We start from the raw sequence: 20,989 nt of genomic DNA on the forward strand, positions 1-20,989 counted from the left end.
AGGTCTCTATTCATTGGAGCATAGAAGGTTGAGGGGGGGATTTGATCGAGGTATTTAAAATTTTGAGAGGGATAGATAGAGTTTACGTGAATAGGCTGTTTCCATTGAGAGTAGGGGAGATTCAAACGAGAGGACATGATTTGAGAGTTAGGGGGCAGAAGTTTAAGGGAAACACGAGGGGGTATTTATTTACTCAGAGAGTGATAGCTGTGTGGAATGAGCTTCCTGTAGAAGTAGAGGCCAGTTCAGTTGTGTCATTTAAGGTAAAATTGGATAGGTATATGGACAGGAAAGGAGTGGAGGGTTATGGGCTGAGTGCGGGTAGGTGGGACTAGGTGAGATTAAGAGCTCGGCACGGACTAGGAGGGCCGAGATGGCCTGTTTCTGTGCTGTGATTGTTATATGGTTATATGTTATATGGTTAAACAAAGTCATGCTGACTGTTCCAAGTAAGTCTTGTCTTTACAAATACTTATATATGCAGTGCTTCTGATACTGATGTCAGAAGCACTGGTCTATAGTTTGCTGGTTTATTTTTTTAAGCCTTTCTTCAACAGCAGGTCTATATAACCCATGTCAGTGTGGGGAGCGGGATTTTACACCATATTCCAGGTACAATCTCAAGCAAACGCAAGTAATTGTTAATGTCATTTCACTCTTACACCCAATAACTCTTACAATAAATACAATGTACCTTTCACCTTCCTCTCTACCCACTGCAGTTAAACTCTCCATTTTAACACACTCAGGATTTCAGTTTCTCCTACAGAAGTGGGTGATCTCACATTTCCCAAACTGGACTCCAGTGACCTGTTGTTCCCACTCACTCCTTTTGCCTCCATTACCCCAAAACCTCTCGACAAGAGACACAGAACATAGAACAGTACAGCACAGTGCTCAGTCTATTCAATGAATGAAATGGCCAACTAAACTAATCCCATCTGCCAGAACAATGTCCATATCCTTCCATTCTCCATTGAACAAGATGTTGAGATACATCATTGAGGTGGTAGGATACAGACTGGACAGAGGTTGAATAAGATGGTTGTTGTATATCATTGAGGTGGTGGGAAACAGACTGGACAGAGGTTGAACAAGATGGTTAATATATATCATTGAGGTGGTGGGATACAGACTGGACAGAGGTTGAACAAGATGGTTGATATATATCATTGAGGTGGTGGGATACAGGCTGGACCGAGGTTGAACAAGATGGGCGGGGAATGAGCAGATGGAATCAGCTGGGAGAATGGATCAAGGACGATCACTGATGGTCCTCAGGAGGAGTGGTTGGTCAACAGCCCGCCCCCTACATTTCTAATGAGCAGCACTGTTTATTGTTCTTGTGTTAAAATGCCTTTATGGGATTATGATGTTCCAGTTCATTTATTGTTACCTTTTAGCTTGGATTATACAGTTACTTGCTTGTGTATTTCTGGGTCACACTAACTGTAACCGGGGTGTGTGATGGTCACCTCCCGTCTGTATGAGACTGGTTGGGTCGTGCTGGCCGGTCTATTTTGTGTTTATCACGATAAAACTGTTATTGAGTTTAACGAGCTGCCTCATCTGTCGTTATGGACCGAATGCTCACCACAATACTACTGTATAAAAGATCTGAAAATAACAAAGCTAGAACAAACCAATAAAACTTTAGAGTATACGCTTTGCCCATCAGCAAATTTTATCAATGCATCATAAAAAGTTTCCCATCCGGATACTCCACGCATTGGTACGGCGACTGCTTTGCCCATGGCTGCAAGGAACTGCAGAGTTACGGACACAGATCAGCTCATCTCAGAAACCAGTCTTCCCTACGTGAACTCCTTCTGGACTTCCCGCTCCCTCGCTCGGTAAAATCAAAGATCCCCACAGCCTGGGCATTCCCTTTTCTCACCCACCCCCATTAGGGGGGAGAAGATACATATCACCAGGCTTAAAAGCGGCTCATCTGAAGTGAAAACGTTTTTGAGAAGTTCCAGGAAGCGAGGCGAAGTCAACAGTTCGGGAAGTTAACGGGACTCATTGGCCAATATTAGATTTCTCCAAAAAATCCACGCCAGCACAAAACGGTCACTGGACTCCGCCGGCCAAAAATCACTGCATTCGGCAGACTGTGAGCATGCGCGATGCGATTCTCACATCGACAGCCGGGGGGGGGGGCCTCGGGAAAAAGCCGCAGCCTGCAGATCTGCGGCAGAATAAGAGCGGAAAACAGGATACCGTGACCGGTGGGCGCGTCTCCCCGACAACAAACCGGCTCCATAGGACAGAGGAGAATAATTAGGCCGTTTGGCCCATCGAGTCTAGCTGACCTTTTTACCCCTCCTCAGCCCCACTCCACGGCCTTCTCATCGGAACCACTCAAGAACCTAGTAAATACCCCCACAGCTCCCTCTGCTAATTCCACACTCTGGCTACAGAAATGTCTCCGAATCTCTGTTTTAAATAGGCGCCCCTTTGCCCTGAGGCTGATTCGCCATTTTAATTGTGTGGAGATTGACCGCTTGGGTTGCTGGTGCGCAGGGAGAGATCAGTGAAGTGTGTCCGTCTTAGAGGGGCCCAGAGAGTTGGAAAATGAGTAAATGGCCGACAGTTCGGGAAGTTACCGGGATTCACTGCCCAACATCAGAGCTGCCGACTCGACACTGGCCTCAGTACTCACCGACGGGAATCTGATATTTCCCCCGGGGTGAGGGGGCGCAGACCCGATCGGTTTCAACAACGAACGGGGAGAAAAACCAGCATCCATCCAGGGGGGGGGGGGGGGAGGTGCGGCGGCTGTGAGCATGCGCAGGGTGATTACTACGTCAGAGCGGAGGGTCTCCCCAGGGAGCAAATTCCAGTGACCAACCCAGCAGACTCGGTGAGGAACAACATATTGTAGCTGGCTCTTTGTGAGCCGGTTCGAGTGTGCCAGGAAGTGGGTCGCCACAATATCTCCATTAACCTACCTCCTCTCACCTCAAATGCATGGCCTCTTATCTTAGAAATTTCAAAAATATATCGTCTATCCACTCTGTCCCTCTCGTAATCTTATAAACGTCCGTCCAGTCTCTGGAGAAAACAACACAAGTTTGTCCAGCCTCTCGTTATAGCTCATGCCCTCTAATCCAGGCAGTGTCCTGGTAAACCTGTTCTGCGTCTTCTCCAAAGCCCCTTCCGAGAATGGGTGCGACCAGAACTGTATGAAACACTCCCGATGTGGATTAACTAGTTTTACAAAGCTGCAACACAACTTCCCGACTTTTGAACTCAGTGCTTCAACTAATAAAGACAACCAAGCCATTTGCCTTCTTAACCACCCGATCAATCTGTTCAGTCTCTTTCAGGGAGCGATGAACTTGGAGTCTAAGATCCCTCTGATCATCGACACTGTTCAGGGTTTTGCATTTATCGGTGTACCGTCTCATACATTCGACCTACCGAACTGCCAAAATGATCATCACTAATCAAATCTCACTGAGATTTCTCAGGTCCTGTTGAATTTATTGCCAAGTCACAAGTACGGGAAGGTACAGGGACAGAGAAACACTGACTTGTGGCAGCATCACAGGCAAGTACATTCAGATAACACACGGAACACAAATTGTACAATTCTCTGTCAGTAACAAGATAGAAACATGTTTTACTTCCTCCGGCTAATAGGACCAGAACAACGGGCTGAGCGGCGGCTCATCTCAGACGGTTCGGTGTGAAGGACCGACCCCGGCAGATTCTGTGAAGGAAGCGAGGCGAGCCCGCCAGTTCGGGCAAGTTCATCCCCTGCCCCTTCAGGCTTCACCGATCACCTTGTGTTTCTCTCTCCCTCCCCACCCCCACCTTTTGTTCTCCAGTTCTCCTGTTTGAATCCGGGAAAGTTAATGGGTTTCTCGGCCTAACGTCAGACCTCCCCGCTCCGGACCTGCTTCAATACTCACCGAAAGGAAATTCTTGGTGTCGCCCCGCAGAGAATAATCCGTCCCCGGCTCCCTGCCCCAAGGGGCGAGGGTGAGGACCCCTCCCGATCCCGATCCCGATCCCGATCCACCGCCGGCCCGCTTCAATAAAGAACGAAAAACAACACCGCCCTTCCGTACTGAGCATGCGCGATGTCGCCAGCGCGTCACCAGGTGAGTGGGCGGGGCCTCGGACAGGTGGACCCAGTGTCTCAGATCGCTCCTGCCCCACCGAACTCGTTTCTGCAAACCTCGACACTGTCTTGTTCAATCCCTAATGTTCGTCACCAGGTGAGTGGGCGGGGCCTCGGACAGGTAGACCCAGTGTCTCAGATCGCTCCTGCCCCACCGAACTCGTTTCTGCAAACCTCGACACTGTCTTGTTCAATCCCTAATGTTCGTCACCAGGTGAGTGGGCGGGGCCTCGGACAGGTGGACCCAGTGTCTCAGATCGCTCCTGCCCCACCGAACTCGTTTCTGCAAACCTCGACACTGTCTTGTTCAATCCCTAATGTTCGTCACCAGGTGAGTGGGCGGGGCCTCGGACAGGTGGACCCAGTGTCTCAGATCGCTCCTGCCCCACCGAACTCGTTTCTGCAAACCTCGACACTGTCTTGTTCAATCCCTAATGTTCGTCACCAGGTGAGTGGGCGGGGCCTCGGACAGGTGGACCCAGTGTCTCAGATCGCTCCTGCCCCACCGAACTCGTTTCTGCAAACCTTGACACTGTCTTGTTCAATCCCTAATGTCCGTCACCAGGTGAGTGGGCGGGGCCTCGGACAGGTAGACCCAGTGTCTCAGATCGCTCCTGCCCCACCGAACTCGTTTCTGCAAACCTCGACACTGTCTTGTTCAATCCCTAATGTTCGTCACCAGGTGAGTGGGCGGGGCCTCGGACAGGTAGACCCAGTGTCTCAGATCGCTCCTGCCCCACCGAACTCGTTTCTGCAAACCTCGACACTGTCTTGTTCAATCCCTAATGTTCGTCACCAGGTGAGTGGGCGGGGCCTCGGACAGGTAGACCCATTGTCTCAGATCGCTCCTGCCCCACCGAACTCGTTTCTGCAAACCTCGACACTGTCTTGTTCAATCCCTAATGTTCGTCACCAGGTGAGTGGGCGGGGCCTCGGACAGGTAGACCCAGTGTCTCAGATCGCTCCTGCCCCACCGAACTCGTTTCTGCAAACCTCGACACTGTCTTGTTCAATCCCTAATGTTCGTCACCAGGTGAGTGGGCGGGGCCTCGGACAGGTAGACCCAGTGTCTCAGATCGCTCCTGCCCCACCGAACTCGTTTCTGCAAACCTCGACACTGTCTTGTTCAATCCCTAATGTTCGTCACCAGGTGAGTGGGCGGGGCCTCGGACAGGTAGACCCAGTGTCTCAGATCGCTCCTGCCCCACCGAACTCGTTTCTGCAAACCTCGACACTGTCTTGTTCAATCCCTAATGTCCGTCACCAGGTGAGTGGGCGGGGCCTCGGACAGGTGGACCCAGTGTCTCAGATCGCTCCTGCCCCACCGAACTCGTTTCTGCAAACCTCGACACTGTCTTGTTCAATCCCTAATGTTCGTCACCAGGTGAGTGGGCGGGGCCTCGGACAGGTAGACCCAGTGTCTCAGATCGCTCCTGCCCCACCGAACTCGTTTCTGCAAACCTCGACACTGTCTTGTTCAATCCCTAATGTTCGTCACCAGGTGAGTGGGCGGGGCCTCGGACAGGTAGACCCAGTGTCTCAGATCGCTCCTGCCCCACCGAACTCGTTTCTGCAAACCTCGACACTGTCTTGTTCAATCCCTAATGTTCGTCACCAGGTGAGTGGGCGGGGCCTCGGACAGGTAGACCCAGTGTCTCAGATCGCTCCTGCCCCACCGAACTCGTTTCTGCAAACCTTGACACTGTCTTGTTCAATCCCTAATGTCCGTCACCAGGTGAGTGGGCGGGGCCTCGGACAGGTAGACCCAGTGTCTCAGATCGCTCCTGCCCCACCGAACTCGTTTCTGCAAACCTCGACACTGTCTTGTTCAATCCCTAATGTTCGTCACCAGGTGAGTGGGCGGGGCCTCGGACAGGTGGACCCAGTGTCTCAGATCGCTCCTGCCCCACCGAACTCGTTTCTGCAAACCTCGACACTGTCTTGTTCAATCCCTAATGTTCGTCACACTTCTCACGCTTTGAACTTCTTCAATGATTTAAAGTTCCCTCGCCCCCACCGCCTTATTTTCTCCATGGACGTCCAGACCCTCTATACCTCCACCCCCGTCCAGGAAGGTCTCAAAGCTCTCCACTTCTTTTTGGATTCCAGACCTAACCAATTCCCCTCTACAACCACTCTCCTCCGTCTAGCGGAATTAGTTCTTACTCTCAATCATTACTCCTTTGTCTCCTCCCACTTCCTCCAAACCAAGGGTGTAGCCATGGGCACCCGCATGCCTGCCTTTTTGTTGGTTATGTGGAACAGTCCATGTTCCAAGTCTATACGTGTATCCATCCCCCTCTTTTCCTTTGCTACATCGGCGACTGCATTGGGTCTGCCTCCTGCACGCATGCTGAGCTCGTCGACTTCATTAACTTTGCCTCCAACTTTCACCCTGCCCTCAAATTTACCTGGTTCATTTCCGACACCTCCCTGCCCTTTCTTGATCTGTCTGTTTCCATCTCTGGAGACGGCCTATCTACTGATATCGACTATAAGCCTACAGACTCTCACAGCTACCTGGACTATTATTCTTTCCACCCTGTCTCTTGCAACAATGCTATCCCCTTCTCGCAATTCCTCCGTCTCCGCCGCATCTGCTCTCAGGATGAGGCTTTTCATTCCAGGACGAAGGAGATGTCTTCCTTTTTTAAACAAAGGGGCTCTGACGGTGGTGTTGGAAAAGAGGATGCTGTCCAAGTTGCATGCCATCTTGGACAATGACTCCCATCCACTCCATAGTGTACTGGTTAGGCACAGGAGTACATTCAGCCAGAGACTCATTCCACCGAGATGTAACACTGAGCGTCATAGGAAGTCATTCCTGCCCGTGGCCATCAAACTTTACAACTCCTCCCTCGGAGTGTCAGACCCCTGAGCCAATAGGCGGGCCCTGGACTTATTTCCACTTGGCACGATTAACTTATTATTATTTAATTATTTATGGTTTTATATTGCAATATTTCTTCACTATTCTTGGTGGTGCTTCTGTAACGAAACCCAGTTTCCCTCGGGGTCAATAAAGTATGTCTGTCTGTCTGTCATCACCTCTGCTCTGAAACGCATCTCTCCCATTTCCCGCACATCTGCCCACCACCCGACTCGGGATAGGGTTCCCCTTGTCCTCACCTACCACCCCACCAGACTCCGGGTCCAACGTATAATTCTCCGTAACTTCCGCCACCTCCGACAGGATCCCACTACGAAGCACAACTTTCCCTCCACATTCCCTTTCTGCTTTCCGCAGGGATCGCTCCCTATGCGACTCCCTTGTCCCCCCCCATCCCTCCCCACCGATCTCCCTCCTGGCACTTATCCTTGTAAGCAGAACAAGTGCTACACCTGCCCTTACACTTCCTTCCTCACCACCATTCAGGGCCCCATAAAGCCCTTCCAGGTGAGGCGACACTTCACCTGTGAATCGGCTGGTGTGGTATACTGCGTCTGGTGCTCCCGGTGTGGCCTTTGGTGAGACCTGACGCAGACTGGGAGACCGTTTCGCTGAACACCTACGCTCGATCTGCCAAGGAAAGCAGGATCTCCCAGAGGCCACACATTTTAATTCCACGTCCCATTCCCATTCTGATATGTCTACCCATGGCCTCCTCTACTGTCAAGATGAAGCCACACTCAGGTTGCAGGAACAATAACATATACCGGCTGGGTAGCCTCCAACCTGATGGCATGAACATTGAATTCTCTAACTTCAGTTAATGACCCTCCTCCCCTTCTTACCCCATCCCTGATATATTTAGTTTTTTTCCACCCTCCTCCTTTTTTTCTCTCTTTCTGCCCGTCACTCTACCTGTTCTCCATCTCCCTCTGGTGCCCCCTCCCTCTTTCTTTCTCCCGAGGCCTCCCGTCCCATGATCCTTCCCCTTCTACAGCTCTGTATCCCTTTTGCCAATCACCTTTTCAGCTCTCAGCTTCATCCCACCCCCTCCGGTCTTCTCCTATCATTTCGCATTTTCCCCTCCCCAATCTACTTTCAAATCTCTTACTATATTTCCTTTCAGTCAGACCTGACGAAGGGTCTCGGCCCGAAACATCGACAGAGCTTCTCCCTGTAGATGCTGCCTGGCCTGCTGCATCCCACCAGTGTTGTGTGTGTGTGTTGTCTGGAGAAGGGAAGATCTGATTGGGGAAAGAGGTAAAAAGCTGGAGAACAACACACACAAAATGCTGGTGGACGTCCTGACGAAGGGTCTCGACCCGAAACATCGACAGAGCTTCTCCCTGTGGATGCTGCCTGGCCTGCTGTGTTCCACCAGTGTTGTGTGTGTGTGTTGTCTGGAGAAGGGAAGATCTGATTGGGGAAAGAGGTAAAAAGCTGGAGAACAACACACACAAAATGCTGGTGGACGTCCTGACGAAGGGTCTCGGCCCGAAACGTCGACAGAGCTTCTCCCTGTAGATGCTGCCTGCCCTGCTGTGTTCCGCCGGCATTTTGTGTGTGCTGCAGACGCTGCGGATCCGCGGTAAAACGGGATCACGTGACGGGTGGAGGGTCTCCCACGTGACCCGGTGACTCCACTCCTCGCCCCTCACACGCTGCCCGACCTCCCCACCGCATCTCCCACATTATCCCATATTTACACCGGGTACATGTTTAACATTTCCCCTCCGTATATTCCCGTCCCATCCCCCCACCTCCCTGGGTCACTGTTACGGGTTCGAATCCGACTAACATTTTAGATCCAAAACAGAATTGTGCAGCTTTCATGTAAATCAGTCTATGTTTATAAACACTAATTCCTACTCACATTCCTCCTGCCTCACTGGACAGGAACACTGAAACATCAAGTGAGAAACAGCAGGAGGTGGCCATTCAGCCCCTCTAACTATCAACAAGATGGCAGCTGCTCTCCCCTCTCAGCCACGTGTTTCTGCCCGATCCTCATTTCCTCGATCGCTTCGGTCTCCACCCATCTGCCGGCCTCTGTTTTACGTGGGGACGATCACTGAGTCTTCACCGCCCTCTGTGGTGGGGATTTACAGACATTCGACACCCTCGGAGTGGAGGCATTTCCCCTCATCTCAGTCCCGGACAATCCACTCCTTTTTCCAGAGTCTGGGATCCCTGGTTCAGCCGGTAATGATTTTGTGAATTTCAATGTGGTCACCTCTCAGTCCCCGATTCTCTAAATGAAAGGGTTATCACATTTGATCTTTCTTCATCTGATGACCCCACCACCCCAGGGATCAGTCTGGTGAATCTTCATCGCACTCTCTACAACAAATACTCTCTCACCTCTTTGTTAATCTTCTGCAGCCCCGTGTTGCCCAATCACTCCCCTCCCACCCCTGTCACTATTTGCCCCTTCCCACCTCCCCCCTCACCTGGATCCACCTCTCACTCCCCATCTCTTGCCCCATCCCCACCCCTCACCTCTTTTCTCTGACTATTTCCCGTCCACTCTCAGTCCAGAGGGAGGGTCTCGGCCCGAAATGTTGACGGTCCATTTCCCTCCACAGATGCTGCCCGACCCACTGAGTTCCTCCTGCAGTTTGTTCTTTGGTCTGTGTAACCCGTGTTAGTGTGGGGAGCGGGATATTACACCGTATTCCAGGTATAGTCTCAACAAAACCCAAACAATTGTCATTTTGTCCGGATCACTGGCCCCGCTTGCAGGGCAACAGTCTGCCGGTGTTTGCCCCCAATGTGGTGAATCCCTCTGCTCGACACCACCGTGGGCCCAGACATTTCCACAGATGAGCCCCTCCTGTCCCCACCGGGACAAACATCCTGTCCGCCCCCTCTCTCACCATCTTCATCCTGTCGATAAAATCCCTCCCCGGGGAACCGGCATCGAACCGACGGGCCGAGCGGTCTCCTCCTACCTCTCAGCCATACATCAGACTCGGGCCGCGGGAGACGCTTCAGAAACGCCCCGACTTCCCTCGGAGGGAAATGGAAATAAATCAGAAAGCGGACATTTACTTTGAGGTTTTCTCCGCCCTGAGGAGCGGGAGACGGACTCAGCGGGGTAACGCCCACTCGGCCTGTCCGCCTCCGCGACTGGTTGTAACCGGTGACTGACATCGCTTCGCACCAATGGGAATAGCGCAGCTCCTGATTCCTCTGTTGACAGCGGTGCGGGAGGGGTTGGTCACGTGATTATTAGCCCAGCCGTTCAACCGATAAAGCTCGAGCAGAGCAGCGCGTGGGTGACGTAAGACACCGCGCACGTGAGGGCAGATCCCGGCGTGGGAAGCCCATGTGTGACGTCAGGCGCATGGGAGGAGGAGCTGTGTGACGTCACCTGTGGGAGAGCGCTGGCATTTAAAAGCACCTTAACGGACCTTTCAGTGGGTCAACAACATTAATGACGGGTTTCATCACTGGATCCAGTGTTGTGAGATGTAAAGTCCCCTGTTATGTGTCCGGCTGTGCCGTGTTGTTGGTGGAGTGGGCAGCGTGGTGTTTGTCTCGATTCGGGTCACAACACCAGAATTGCCAGCGGGTCCACACACAGTGTATTAATCAACAGAAAACCTCTCGTCCCTGCAGTCTTTGTCTCCTGGTAAACTCAACACCCTGACAGTGTGGACCATAGATACCCCTTCCTCTCAGAGTCTGGGGATCACTCAGACAGCTGATCGCTGAGAGGAATTATATTTATTGGTCATTAAAGTTCACCCGGATTCGTTTGGACGGATTTGATGTGGAGTTCGGGGTGTCACAGTGAAAGGGCCGGACGGCCGAACTCTCTCCGTTGTCCAAACATCCTTCCAGGTGAGGCGACACTTCACCTGTGAATCTTCCGGGGTCGCCCGTTGTGTCCCCTGCTCCCGATGCGGCCGCCTCTGCACTCGTGACACCGGCTCCTCCGCAGTTATGCGGGGTAGGGTTGTTTTTTGTATTTTGGGGGGGCATCAATATTATAGTTCCCTTTTGTCTGGAGGGGTGGGTTTGGGAGTTGATGATCAGGGTGACGTTCTGTTTTATGCGGGGGGTGGGGTGGGAGTTTGATTTTTCTCCCTGAGCGACTTTCATGCTCTTTCTTTGTTTCGTGGTTCTCCGGAGAAGAACAAAAAAACTAAGAGTTGTTTATGGATACCTGCTTTATAATAAATTAAGCTTTGAACTATCCGCTCCGAGCGGGAGTTCCCGGTGTCCAAACATTTTCATTCCGATTCCCATACTCGTTCCGACGTGTCAAACCATCGCCTCCTCTTGTGCCAAGATGAGGCTACCTTCATATTCCGTCTATGTACCCCCACCCCCACCCCCAGAACCTGATGGCATGAAAATCGATTTCTCCTTCCGGTGAACAAATTTCCCTCACACCCCTCCCTCCCACTCCCTCTCTTCCTCTCTGACTTTTCACGTCCTCTCACCTGCGTGTCACTTCTCTCTGGGTCCACTGCTCCATATCCTTCTCCTATTCTCCACTCCCCTCTCCTATTAGACTCTATTTTCTTCTGCTCTTGAGCTTTCCCACCAAACTGGCTTCACTTATCACCTTCCAGCGAGACATTTCCTCACCCGCCCCGATTTTATTCAGATATTTCTCCCATCCCATCTCAGTCCTGAAGGAGGGTTCAACTGAAACTCTTTTCGATAGAGGCTGCCCGGCCTGCTGAGTTCCGCCAGCATTTTGTTTGTGTTGCTCTGAATGTCCAGCATCTGCAGACTTTGTGTTTGTGATTTACCTCTCCGTTGTCCCTCCCGCCTCCAGCCACTAGTGGCGCTGCATGGACCTCCAGAGATTGGCGGCGCTGCTTGGACCTCTGGCCCCAGGTGGCGCTGTGCGGCCCTCCGGCCACGGGTGGCGCTGCGGAGAAACGCCTGCTATACGCACGCGCAGTGCTCTCTGCAGCTGTTTGCAGATCTCCCATACGAGCGGGGGTGAGTCCGGATTGATCCCGAAATTGTGCAAATGTGGGCCGGTTGCATAGGGAAAGGGCCGGGCCCGAGCTCTGCCGTACGGCTGGAGCAGCGGTGCAGTGGCAATTTTTTAGGTGCCGGAGCTGTACGGGGGGGGGGGGGGGCGGTGGTTGATAAGTTCGTGGCCTAAGTTAGAAGGCTGAAAGTTATACTACTCTCGGTACCTGCACGTGGTTCAACTCTTTGAGCGATTATGCGTAAAGTTTGAAATTAATAACTTTTGCGGTATTTCTGTTTCAGATAATTGAAAATTGCTCGGTTTTGTAAAATTGACTCGTTCCACCTTAGGACACGAAGTTATCAATCACCACTCGTGTGAGACACCCAATTTGTCTATCTGTTCATTTCATGTACTGGGCATCTTCCTTGCCCCATTCGTGTAATGAGCAGGTACCCAAATTGGGTGTGACATGTCAAGCAGTAATGTCTTGTAATGTCAAGCAGTAAACCAAGATGAAAGAAATATGTGAATTCCAGAGCTCCACAGAAATATAGTGATAGCTAACACATTAACAAGATTACAGCCTCTCACTACATTTCAGTGTATAACTGGTACAATTAAACATAATACTTAATTTAATAATATGATAAAGTATTATGCAGTTGCACTTAACTGATTATCATAAAATATAATTATCAAGCAAGTAAAATAACTTTGTTTGCTTAGAAGCCAAAGGGTTGTTAGTGAGAAAAATTTACTTTAGGATTAGCGAGTAATCCACAGACCACCACAGATGTAGCCTCACTAATACGACTGAGTCAGAGCAGACGGCAGGGCCCGCAGCGCTTAGCAGTGTTCCTCAGAGGTATAAAAATAACAGAAATAAAGCAATTCATTTTTTTTTACACTTTTAGCCACCTAAATTGGAACCAAGTAATCAAGTATGAAAAAAGAATGTCTGATGAACTGTTTCTAAGGCCAGGAATATTGCTGAATATTCGTCTCAAAAGTGGTAGGTTGGCGATTCTGCCTCATACCGTTTCTCTCGCAGAAATGGTTGGTCGGGAAGTGTACCTGTGAGTGTCGATGCTCACAATATTCTCACACGTCGGGTGTTACATGGTTCGACCTTTACAGATTCTGTTTAGTCTTTAAATATATAAAAAGTTAAAGAAGCTTGAATCTTTACATGAAATATTATCGCATTTATACAAATAGAAAATATCGTAGTTTGCAAGTGACAAATGTTAACAGGGGAGCACAGCAACCATTTGGGAGTTTTGGAAATGCATTTCATCTCGTTCATTGCCTCACTAAATTACTCTTTTTCCTATCAACACGAAGAGAAAAAGAGTATTTTTCCCATCAGCTACAGTTGGTGGAGCGAGGCAAAGGGGTTGATCTGCTATTAATGATAGTTGAAATGACGTAAAATTAGCTTATAGCCCAGAAATGCTTTTTTTCCATTTAGCTTGTAAAACAAAACTAAATTTATCCTGGTGTAGAAGAGGATTTTGGATGATTAGCTTGTGTATTTGATCAAAATCAGGAAGCAGTGAATTTTTCTTTCATTGTTTTCGACTTTTAAACTTGGGTTTCTATGTTCATTCCTTGCTTAATATAGCTCCTTCCTGGAATCCAGTGGTACCCTTTGGAAAGAGCGGAAAAATGCTCGCACTTATGTGCAGGTATTTCCCAGCTTCCTTGGACAATGGGTCGAGCGAGAAGGAATTTGACCAATACCTAAATAAAAAAGAGTCACAGCTCCAGGATTTCACAAAAAACGATCAAATATCCTAATGTTATTAGTGGCATTTTTCCCCACCAGCCAACACCCCCCCTTTGGTAACATTCCCTCTATTTAATATGCGGCGGCTGTTAAATTCCGTGCTTGTTTATTTTGACTGTTTCTCAGAGGTGTCGGAGCGGCTCTCCGGTGAGCTCTGGTAACACTGCACCCCTGAATGTATGAGACAGTACAGTGTTAAATGCAAAACCCTGAACAGTGTCGATGATCCGAGGGATCTTAGACTCCAAGTTCATCGCTCCCTGAAAGAGACAGCACAGATTGATCGGGTGGTTAAGAAGGCAAATGGCGTGGTTGTCTTTATTAGTTGAAGCACTGAGTTCAAAAGTCATGAAGTTGTGTTGCAGCTTTGTAAAACTTGTTAGCCCTCATCTGGAGTGTTTCATACAGTTCTGGTCTCCCCCATTCTCGGAAGGATGTCAGGGCTTTGGAGAGGGCGCAGAAGAGGTTTACCAGGACACTGCCTGGATTAGAGGGCATGAACTATAACGAGAGGCTGGAGAAACTTGTGTTGTTTTCTCCAGAGCGGCGCAGGCCGGGGTGAGACTGGACGGACGTTTATACGATTATGAGGAATAGGTAGAGTGGACAGACGTTATGTTTTACCTGGGGTTTGAAATGTCTGACACATTTAAGGTGAGAGGAGATGTGATGGGCAAGTTTGTTTATTTCCACAGAGTGCTGCCTGGGGTTTTAGACCCCACCGGTCACGTGATCCCATTTGCCCCTCCCATTTAACCGCAGATGTAACGATCTCTTTGTGCACGTTCACAATCTCCAGATTGGTGGTCATGCATCCTCCATGTTGTGTTGGGAAATCTGATGTCGGCCACTGAGTCCCGTTAACTTCCCCCAAACTCGCCTCGCTTCCTGAGGCTCCTCACATTTGTCCTGGAGCTTTATGGCTGTTGTGTCTTCTCCCGGACTGGGGTGGGTGAGCAAGGAGAACGTCCCAGGTTGTGGGGATCTTTGATTTCACTGCCTGCTTTACCGAGGGACTGGGAAGTCGAGGGGGGAGAATAGTTTCTGTGATGTGCTGATCTGGATCCAAAGGTCTCTGCCGTTCCTCACAGTCACGGGCAGAGTAGTTACCGTGCAAAGCGTGAAGTGTCCGGATGGGAAACTTTCTATGTTGTGTTGATAAAAATTTTGGTGAGGGTCAAAGTATATCTGGCAAAGTTCCTGTTATTTTTGCCAATTCTGTCATTTTAGAATCTTTTGAACAATAGTATGCACTATTCATTCAGTACCTATGAGTTGATGGAGGACCATCAGTGATCGTCCTTGATCCCTTCTCCCACCTTGTTCCATCTGCTCATCTTGTTCAACCTCTGTCCAGTCTCCTCACACTTCCCAACCCCGCTTCAGTGATATACATCAACCATCTGGGTCATCCTCAGTCCGCCTTGTATCCAACCTCCTCAATGTTATATATCAGCAAACTTTCTTCCAACCCTTGTCTTCATTGTGAAGTGTTCTTTTGTACCTTTGGCCTCGCTGACTCATTTCCAGAATCGATTATTGTCAGCTGGAATGCCGGAGGGTCATCAGGTCCCAGTTCTGTTGTGCATTGGTGTGGAGGTGCTAGTTTATGAACAGTGACGGGCTGACACACTGCAGCATTTTACTGGCAACAAAGAGTACTGGGAGAGTTGGAGCTTGGGCTCCAATCCTGTGATCGGCATTCCAGGCAAATGGAACTGCTGGTGTTTTGGCTTTGACTTTGTTTTGAGCTTCTACAGATGGGGCTGTAAGATACAGATCCTGCAACGAAGCAGAAATTTTGAGCAGCTGGACATTGGTTGTGGTGAAATCTTAGATTGCACTACCCAGTGTGAGATGTGGGGACGATGTGTGAGACTCTCAGGGTCGGTGAGTGGCAGATTCAGCTGTGAGGTTGGGTCCTGGGAGATCACGGTTTTTGATCCAGGTAAAGTGGACCTGGGATTGAGCTGTTTGGGCTTGTGAGGTGTTGATCGAGTATTTCTGGTCTGGGATCAGATGTTTGTTTCTGGAGTTCCTTTGGAAGCAATGACTGCCAATCTGAGGAGAGGATGAGTTCCCATTCCATCCTCACAGGGAGAGGCTGTGAGTAAATGGGCTGTTCCGTGTTTACAACAGTAGAAATAGACCCTGAGACTGGTGTTCAAACTGTGTTTGGAAATCCCACTGTCACATAGTGGAAATCAGGCAGCTGTGCTGGAGATCTGCACAAAAAACTGAAAATGTTTGAACTCAATCTGATGAAATGTTATTAATTGAATTGTATTGTAAGCTGTTCCTTACCTGCTGAGTGTTTCTGGTAATTCCAGTTTATTTTTATTTCTTGGTTTATATTTCATGAAATGGACCTGTTTTAAGCTGGAAATGAAAATGGCTGTGATAGTTTGTAGGCCTCCATTAGAGTCTCTGCAAGTCTCCCCTCTCCACGCCAGCGATGTTGTCCAAGGAAAGGTCATTAGGACCCATACAGCTTGGCACAGGTGTCGTCGCTCAAGGACAGACACGCAGCCTCTGCCAAGGCTCGAACTAGCAACCTTCAGATCACTAGACCAACGCCTTAACCACTTGGCCACGAGCCAGCACATGTGATAGTAGAACAGTAAAGAAAGCACAACGTTTCCCTTTAAATTATCCTGGTACCGATTTGTCTGTTATTCCTGGAAATGTGTTCAGTACAGTTGTTGCTAACAAGGTTTACATGGATAATCGGCGTTATGTATGAGGAGCATTTGATGGTTCTGGACCTGTGCTCGATGGAGTTCAGAGGGACGGTGGGGGTGGTGGGGGGATGTATGGTTAAGTAAACTTACCGAATGCTGAAAAGCCTGGATACAGTGGACATGGAGAGGATGTTTCCATTAGATGCAGAGTCTGTGATCTGACAGCACAGTCTCAGAACAAATTCAGTTGAGAAATTTTCTTTTCCCAAAAGATGTCTGATCTATGGAATTTGTTGCCACGGAGTCTGATTGAGGCTGCCATTTGGGTATATTTATGACAGAGATTAATATACTCATGATTGCTAAGCAGCTTCAGGGTTACAGGAGGAAGGCAGGAATATGGTGTTGGAATAAAAATCAGCCCTGGTTGAGTGGTGGGACAGACCAGATGGATCGAATCATCTAATTCTGTTCCTGTGTCTTATGTCTTACCATGACTGAATGATGGCTCCTTCTTATCCCATATTGTTTTGTGACGTGAGGGGCAATAAAAGATTGATCACTGAGATAATTATATTTGCCTTCAACGTTTAAATTTCAGTGAGTTTTGTTCCTAGTAACATTAAGCAGAAATGTTTGGTCCTCCTTTGTAATGTTAATGTGCTTCATTATCTTTCATGTTAAAGTTAGACCTGCAGTGAGAGATTTATTGGAAGAAAAACCACGACTGAAGACGAGGGAACAGCAACAAGTGAACCAGCCCGAGGACTGAGAGCACCGACTGGAGAGAACCCATCTGACTCGGAGATTCCAGTGATTCAGTCAGGAGAAAGATTGGTGAGTCTCGTTTACTCAAACACTGGTCCTTTAGACATTACATACCTGCACAAAGGAAGGTAGGGAATAGTTGGGAGTGAGACAGAATGTGCCCAGAAGAACCAGTTAGGCCTCTGTCAGAACCAGTTGTGAAGACCCCCCCCCCCCCCCAATGTTCCCTTTAAACTTTTTGCCCTTCACCCTTAACCCATGTCCTCTGTTTTTTTTCTCCCCTAGCCTCAGTGGATAAAGCCTGCTTGCGCTCACTCTATCTATACCCATCATAATACCTCTATGAAGTCTCTGCTCCAAGGAATGAAGTCCTAAACTATTCAACCTTTCTCTGTAACTCAGTTTCTCAAGTCCCGGCAACATCCTTGTAAACCTTCTCTGCACTCTTTCAACCTTATTAATATCCTTCCTGTAATTCGATGACCAGAGCTGCACACATTACTCCAAATTCAGCCTCACCAATGCCTTACACAACCTCACCATAACATTCCAAATCTTATACTCAGTACTTTGATTCATAAAGGCCAATGTACCAGAAGCTCTCTTTACTACCCTATCTACCCGTGACGCCACTTTTAGGGAATTTTGTATCAGTATTCCCAGATCCCTCTGTTCTACTGCCCTCCTCAGTGTCTGACCATTTACCTTATCTGTTCTACATTGGTTTTACCTTCCGAAGTGCAATACCTCACACTTGTCTGTATTAAACTCCATTTGCCATTTTTCAGCCCATTTTTCTGGCTGGTCCAGATCCCTTTGCAAGCTTTGAAAACCTTCCTCACTGTCCACTATACCTCCGATCTTTGTACCATCAGCAAATTTGCTGATCCAATTTACCAAATTATTATCCAGATCATTGATATAGATGACAAATAACAATGGACCCTGCACTGATCCCTGTGGCACATCACTAGTCACAGGCCTCCACTCAGAGAAACAACCATATAACCATATAACAATCACAGCATGGAAACAGGCCATCTTGGCCCTCCTAGTCCGTGCCAAACCCTTAATCTCACCTAGTCCCACCTACCCGCACTCAGCCCATAACCCTCCACTCCTTTCCTGTCCATATACCTATCCAATTTTACCTTAAATGACACAACTGAACTGGCCTCTACTACTTCTACAGGAAGCTCATTCCACACAGCTATCACTCTTTGAGTAAAGAAATACCCCCTCGTGTTTCCCTTAAACTTCTGCCCCCTAACTCTCAAATCATGTCCTCTAGTTTGAATCTCCCCTACTCTCAATGGAAACAGCCTGTTCACGTCAACTCTATCTATCCCTCTCAAAATTTTAAATACCTCGATCAAATCCCCCCTCAACCTTCTACGCTCCAATGAATAGAGACCTAACTTGTTCAACCTTTCTCTGTAACTTAATTGCTGAAACCCAGGTAACATCCTAGTAAATCGTCTCTGCACTCTCTCTAATTTATTGATATCTTTCCTATAATTCGGTGACCAGAACTGCACAAAATATTCCAAATTTGGCCTTACCAATGCCTTGTACAACTTTAGCATTACATCCCAACTTCTGTACTCAATGCTTTGATTTATAAAGGCCAGCGTTCCAAAAGCCCTCTTCACCACCCTATCTACATGAGACTCCACTTTCAGGGAACTATGCACAGTTATTCCTAGATCTCTCTGTTCCTCTGCATTCCTCAATGCCCTACCATTTACTCTGTATGTTCTATTTGGATTATTCCTGCCAAAATGTAGAACCTCACACTTCTCAGCATTAAACTCCATCTGCCAACGTTCAGCCCATTCTTCTAACTGGCATAAATCTCCCTGCAAGCTTTGAAAATCCACCTCATTATCCACAACACCTCCTACCTTAGTATCATCGGCATACTTACTAATCCAATTTACCACCCCATCATCCAGATCATTTATGTATATTACAAACAACATTGGGCCCAAAACAGATCCCTGAGGCACCCCGCTAGTCACCGGCCTCCATCCCGATAAACAATTATCACCACTACTCTCTGGCATCTCCCATCTAGCCACTGTTGAATCCATTTTATTACTCCAGCATTAATACCTAACGACTGAACCTTTGTAAATAACCTTCCATGAGGAACTTTGTCAAAGGCTTTGCTGAAGTCCATATAGACTACATCCACTGCCTTACCCTCGTCAACATTCCTCGTAACTTCTTCAAAAAATTCAATAAGGTTTGTCAAACATGACCTTCCACGCACAAATCCATGCTGGCTACTCCTAATCAGATCCGGTCTATCCAGATAATTATAAATACTGTCTCTAAGAATACTTTCCATTAATTTACTCACCACTGATATCAAACTGACAGGTCTATAATTGCTAGGCTTACTTCTCGAACCTTTTTTAAACAATGGAACCACATGAGCAATACGCCAATTCTCCGGCACAATCCCCGTTTCTAATGACATCTGAAAGATCTCCATCAGAGCTCCTGCTATCTCTACACAAACTTCCCTTAAGGTCCTGGGGAATATCCTGTCAGGACCCGGAGATTTATCCACTTTTAAATTTCTTAAAAGCGCCAGTACCTCCACCTCCTTAATTGTCATAGGTTCCATAAGTTCCTTACTTGTTTCCCACACCTTAGACAATTCAATATCCTTCTCCTTAATTAATACCGAAGAGAAGAAATCATTCAAAATCTCTCCATCTCTTTCGGTTCCACACATAGCTGACTACTCTGATTCTCTAAGGGGCCAATTTTATCCCTCATTATCCTCTTGCTTTTAATATTACTGTAGAAACCTTTCGGATTTACTTTCACCTTATTTGCCAAACCAACCTCGTATCTTCTTTTAGCTTTTCTAATCTCTTTCTTAAGATTCCTTTTACATTCTTTATATTCCTCGAGCAATTCCTTTACTCCATGCTGGCTATATCTATTGCAGATATCCCTCTTTTTCTGAACCAAATTTCTAATATCCCTTGAAAACCATGGTGCTCTCAAACCTTTAACCTTTCCTTTCACCCTAACAGGAACATAAAGGTTCTGTACCCTCATAATTTCACCCTTAAATGACCTCCATTTCTCTATTACATCCTTCCCATAAAACAACTTGACCCAATCCACTCTCCCTAAATCCCTTCGCATCCCCTCAAAGTTAGCCTTTCTCCAATCAAAAATCTCAACTCTAGGTCCAGTCCTGTCCTTCTCCATAATTATATTGAAGCTAATGCTATTGTGATCACTGGACCCGAAGTGCTCCACAACACATACATCTGTCAGCTGACCTATCGTATTCCCTAACAGGAGATCCAACACTGCCCCATCTCTAGTCGGTACTTCTATGTATTGTTGCAAAAAACTATCCTGCACACATTTCACAAACTCTAAACCATCCAACCCTTTTACAGAATGAGCTTCCCAGTCTACGTGTGGAAAATTAAAATCTCCCACAATCACCACCTTGTGTTTACTACAAATATCTGCTATCTCCTTACACATTTGCTCTTCCAACTCACGCGCCCCATTAGGTGGCCTATAATACACTCCTATCAGTATTACTGCACCTTTCCCATTCTTCAATTCCACCCAAATGGCCTCCCTAGAGGAGCTCTCTAATCTATCCTTCCAAAGCACCGCCATAAGATTTTCTCGGACAAGCAATGCAACACCTCCTCCTCTGGCCCCTCCTACTCTATCACACCTGAAGCAACTAAATCCAGGAATATTTAGTTGCCAATCACACCCTTCTTGCAACCATGTTTCA

General features: G+C 48.1%; 2 protein-coding genes across 14 annotated transcripts in view; one reads left to right on the forward strand and one right to left on the reverse strand.

Annotated features, from left to right (window-relative positions):
• LOC132386397 (NACHT, LRR and PYD domains-containing protein 3-like) overlaps nt 1–4,023 on the reverse strand; it is a 56,878-nt gene extending 52,855 nt beyond the window's left edge. For 3 of the 4 annotated variants that reach the window (XM_059958665.1, XM_059958663.1, XM_059958661.1), the window contains exon 1: nt 3,921–4,022. The gene's annotated coding sequence lies outside the window, so the exon portion shown is untranslated. Of the gene's footprint in view, nt 1–3,920 lie in introns of all 4 variants that reach the window. The other variant, XM_059958660.1, reaches the window with a different exon arrangement.
• A 1,316-nt stretch (nt 4,024–5,339) lies between these two features.
• The window catches only part of LOC132386398 (hepatoma-derived growth factor-related protein 2-like), a 28,212-nt gene continuing 12,562 nt past the window's right edge, over nt 5,340–20,989 (forward strand). For 3 of the 10 annotated variants that reach the window (XR_009509512.1, XR_009509517.1, XR_009509516.1), the window contains exons 1-4: nt 9,718–10,868; nt 11,815–11,984; nt 12,879–12,976; nt 17,121–17,271. Coding sequence is in view for 1 of the 10 variants with exons in the window: in XM_059958670.1 (XP_059814653.1) it covers nt 11,752–11,984; nt 12,879–12,976 (331 nt within the window). In the remaining 9 variants the exon portion in view is untranslated. Of the gene's footprint in view, nt 5,400–9,717; nt 10,978–11,078; nt 11,985–12,878; nt 12,977–17,120; nt 17,272–20,989 lie in introns of those variants that run through there. The other 7 variants (XR_009509510.1, XR_009509511.1, XR_009509513.1 and 4 more) reach the window with 6 other exon arrangements.

The sequence above is a fragment of the Hypanus sabinus genome, unplaced genomic scaffold, assembly GCF_030144855.1.
Source record: "Hypanus sabinus isolate sHypSab1 unplaced genomic scaffold, sHypSab1.hap1 scaffold_1142, whole genome shotgun sequence".
Lineage (NCBI taxonomy): Eukaryota > Metazoa > Chordata > Chondrichthyes > Myliobatiformes > Dasyatidae > Hypanus > Hypanus sabinus.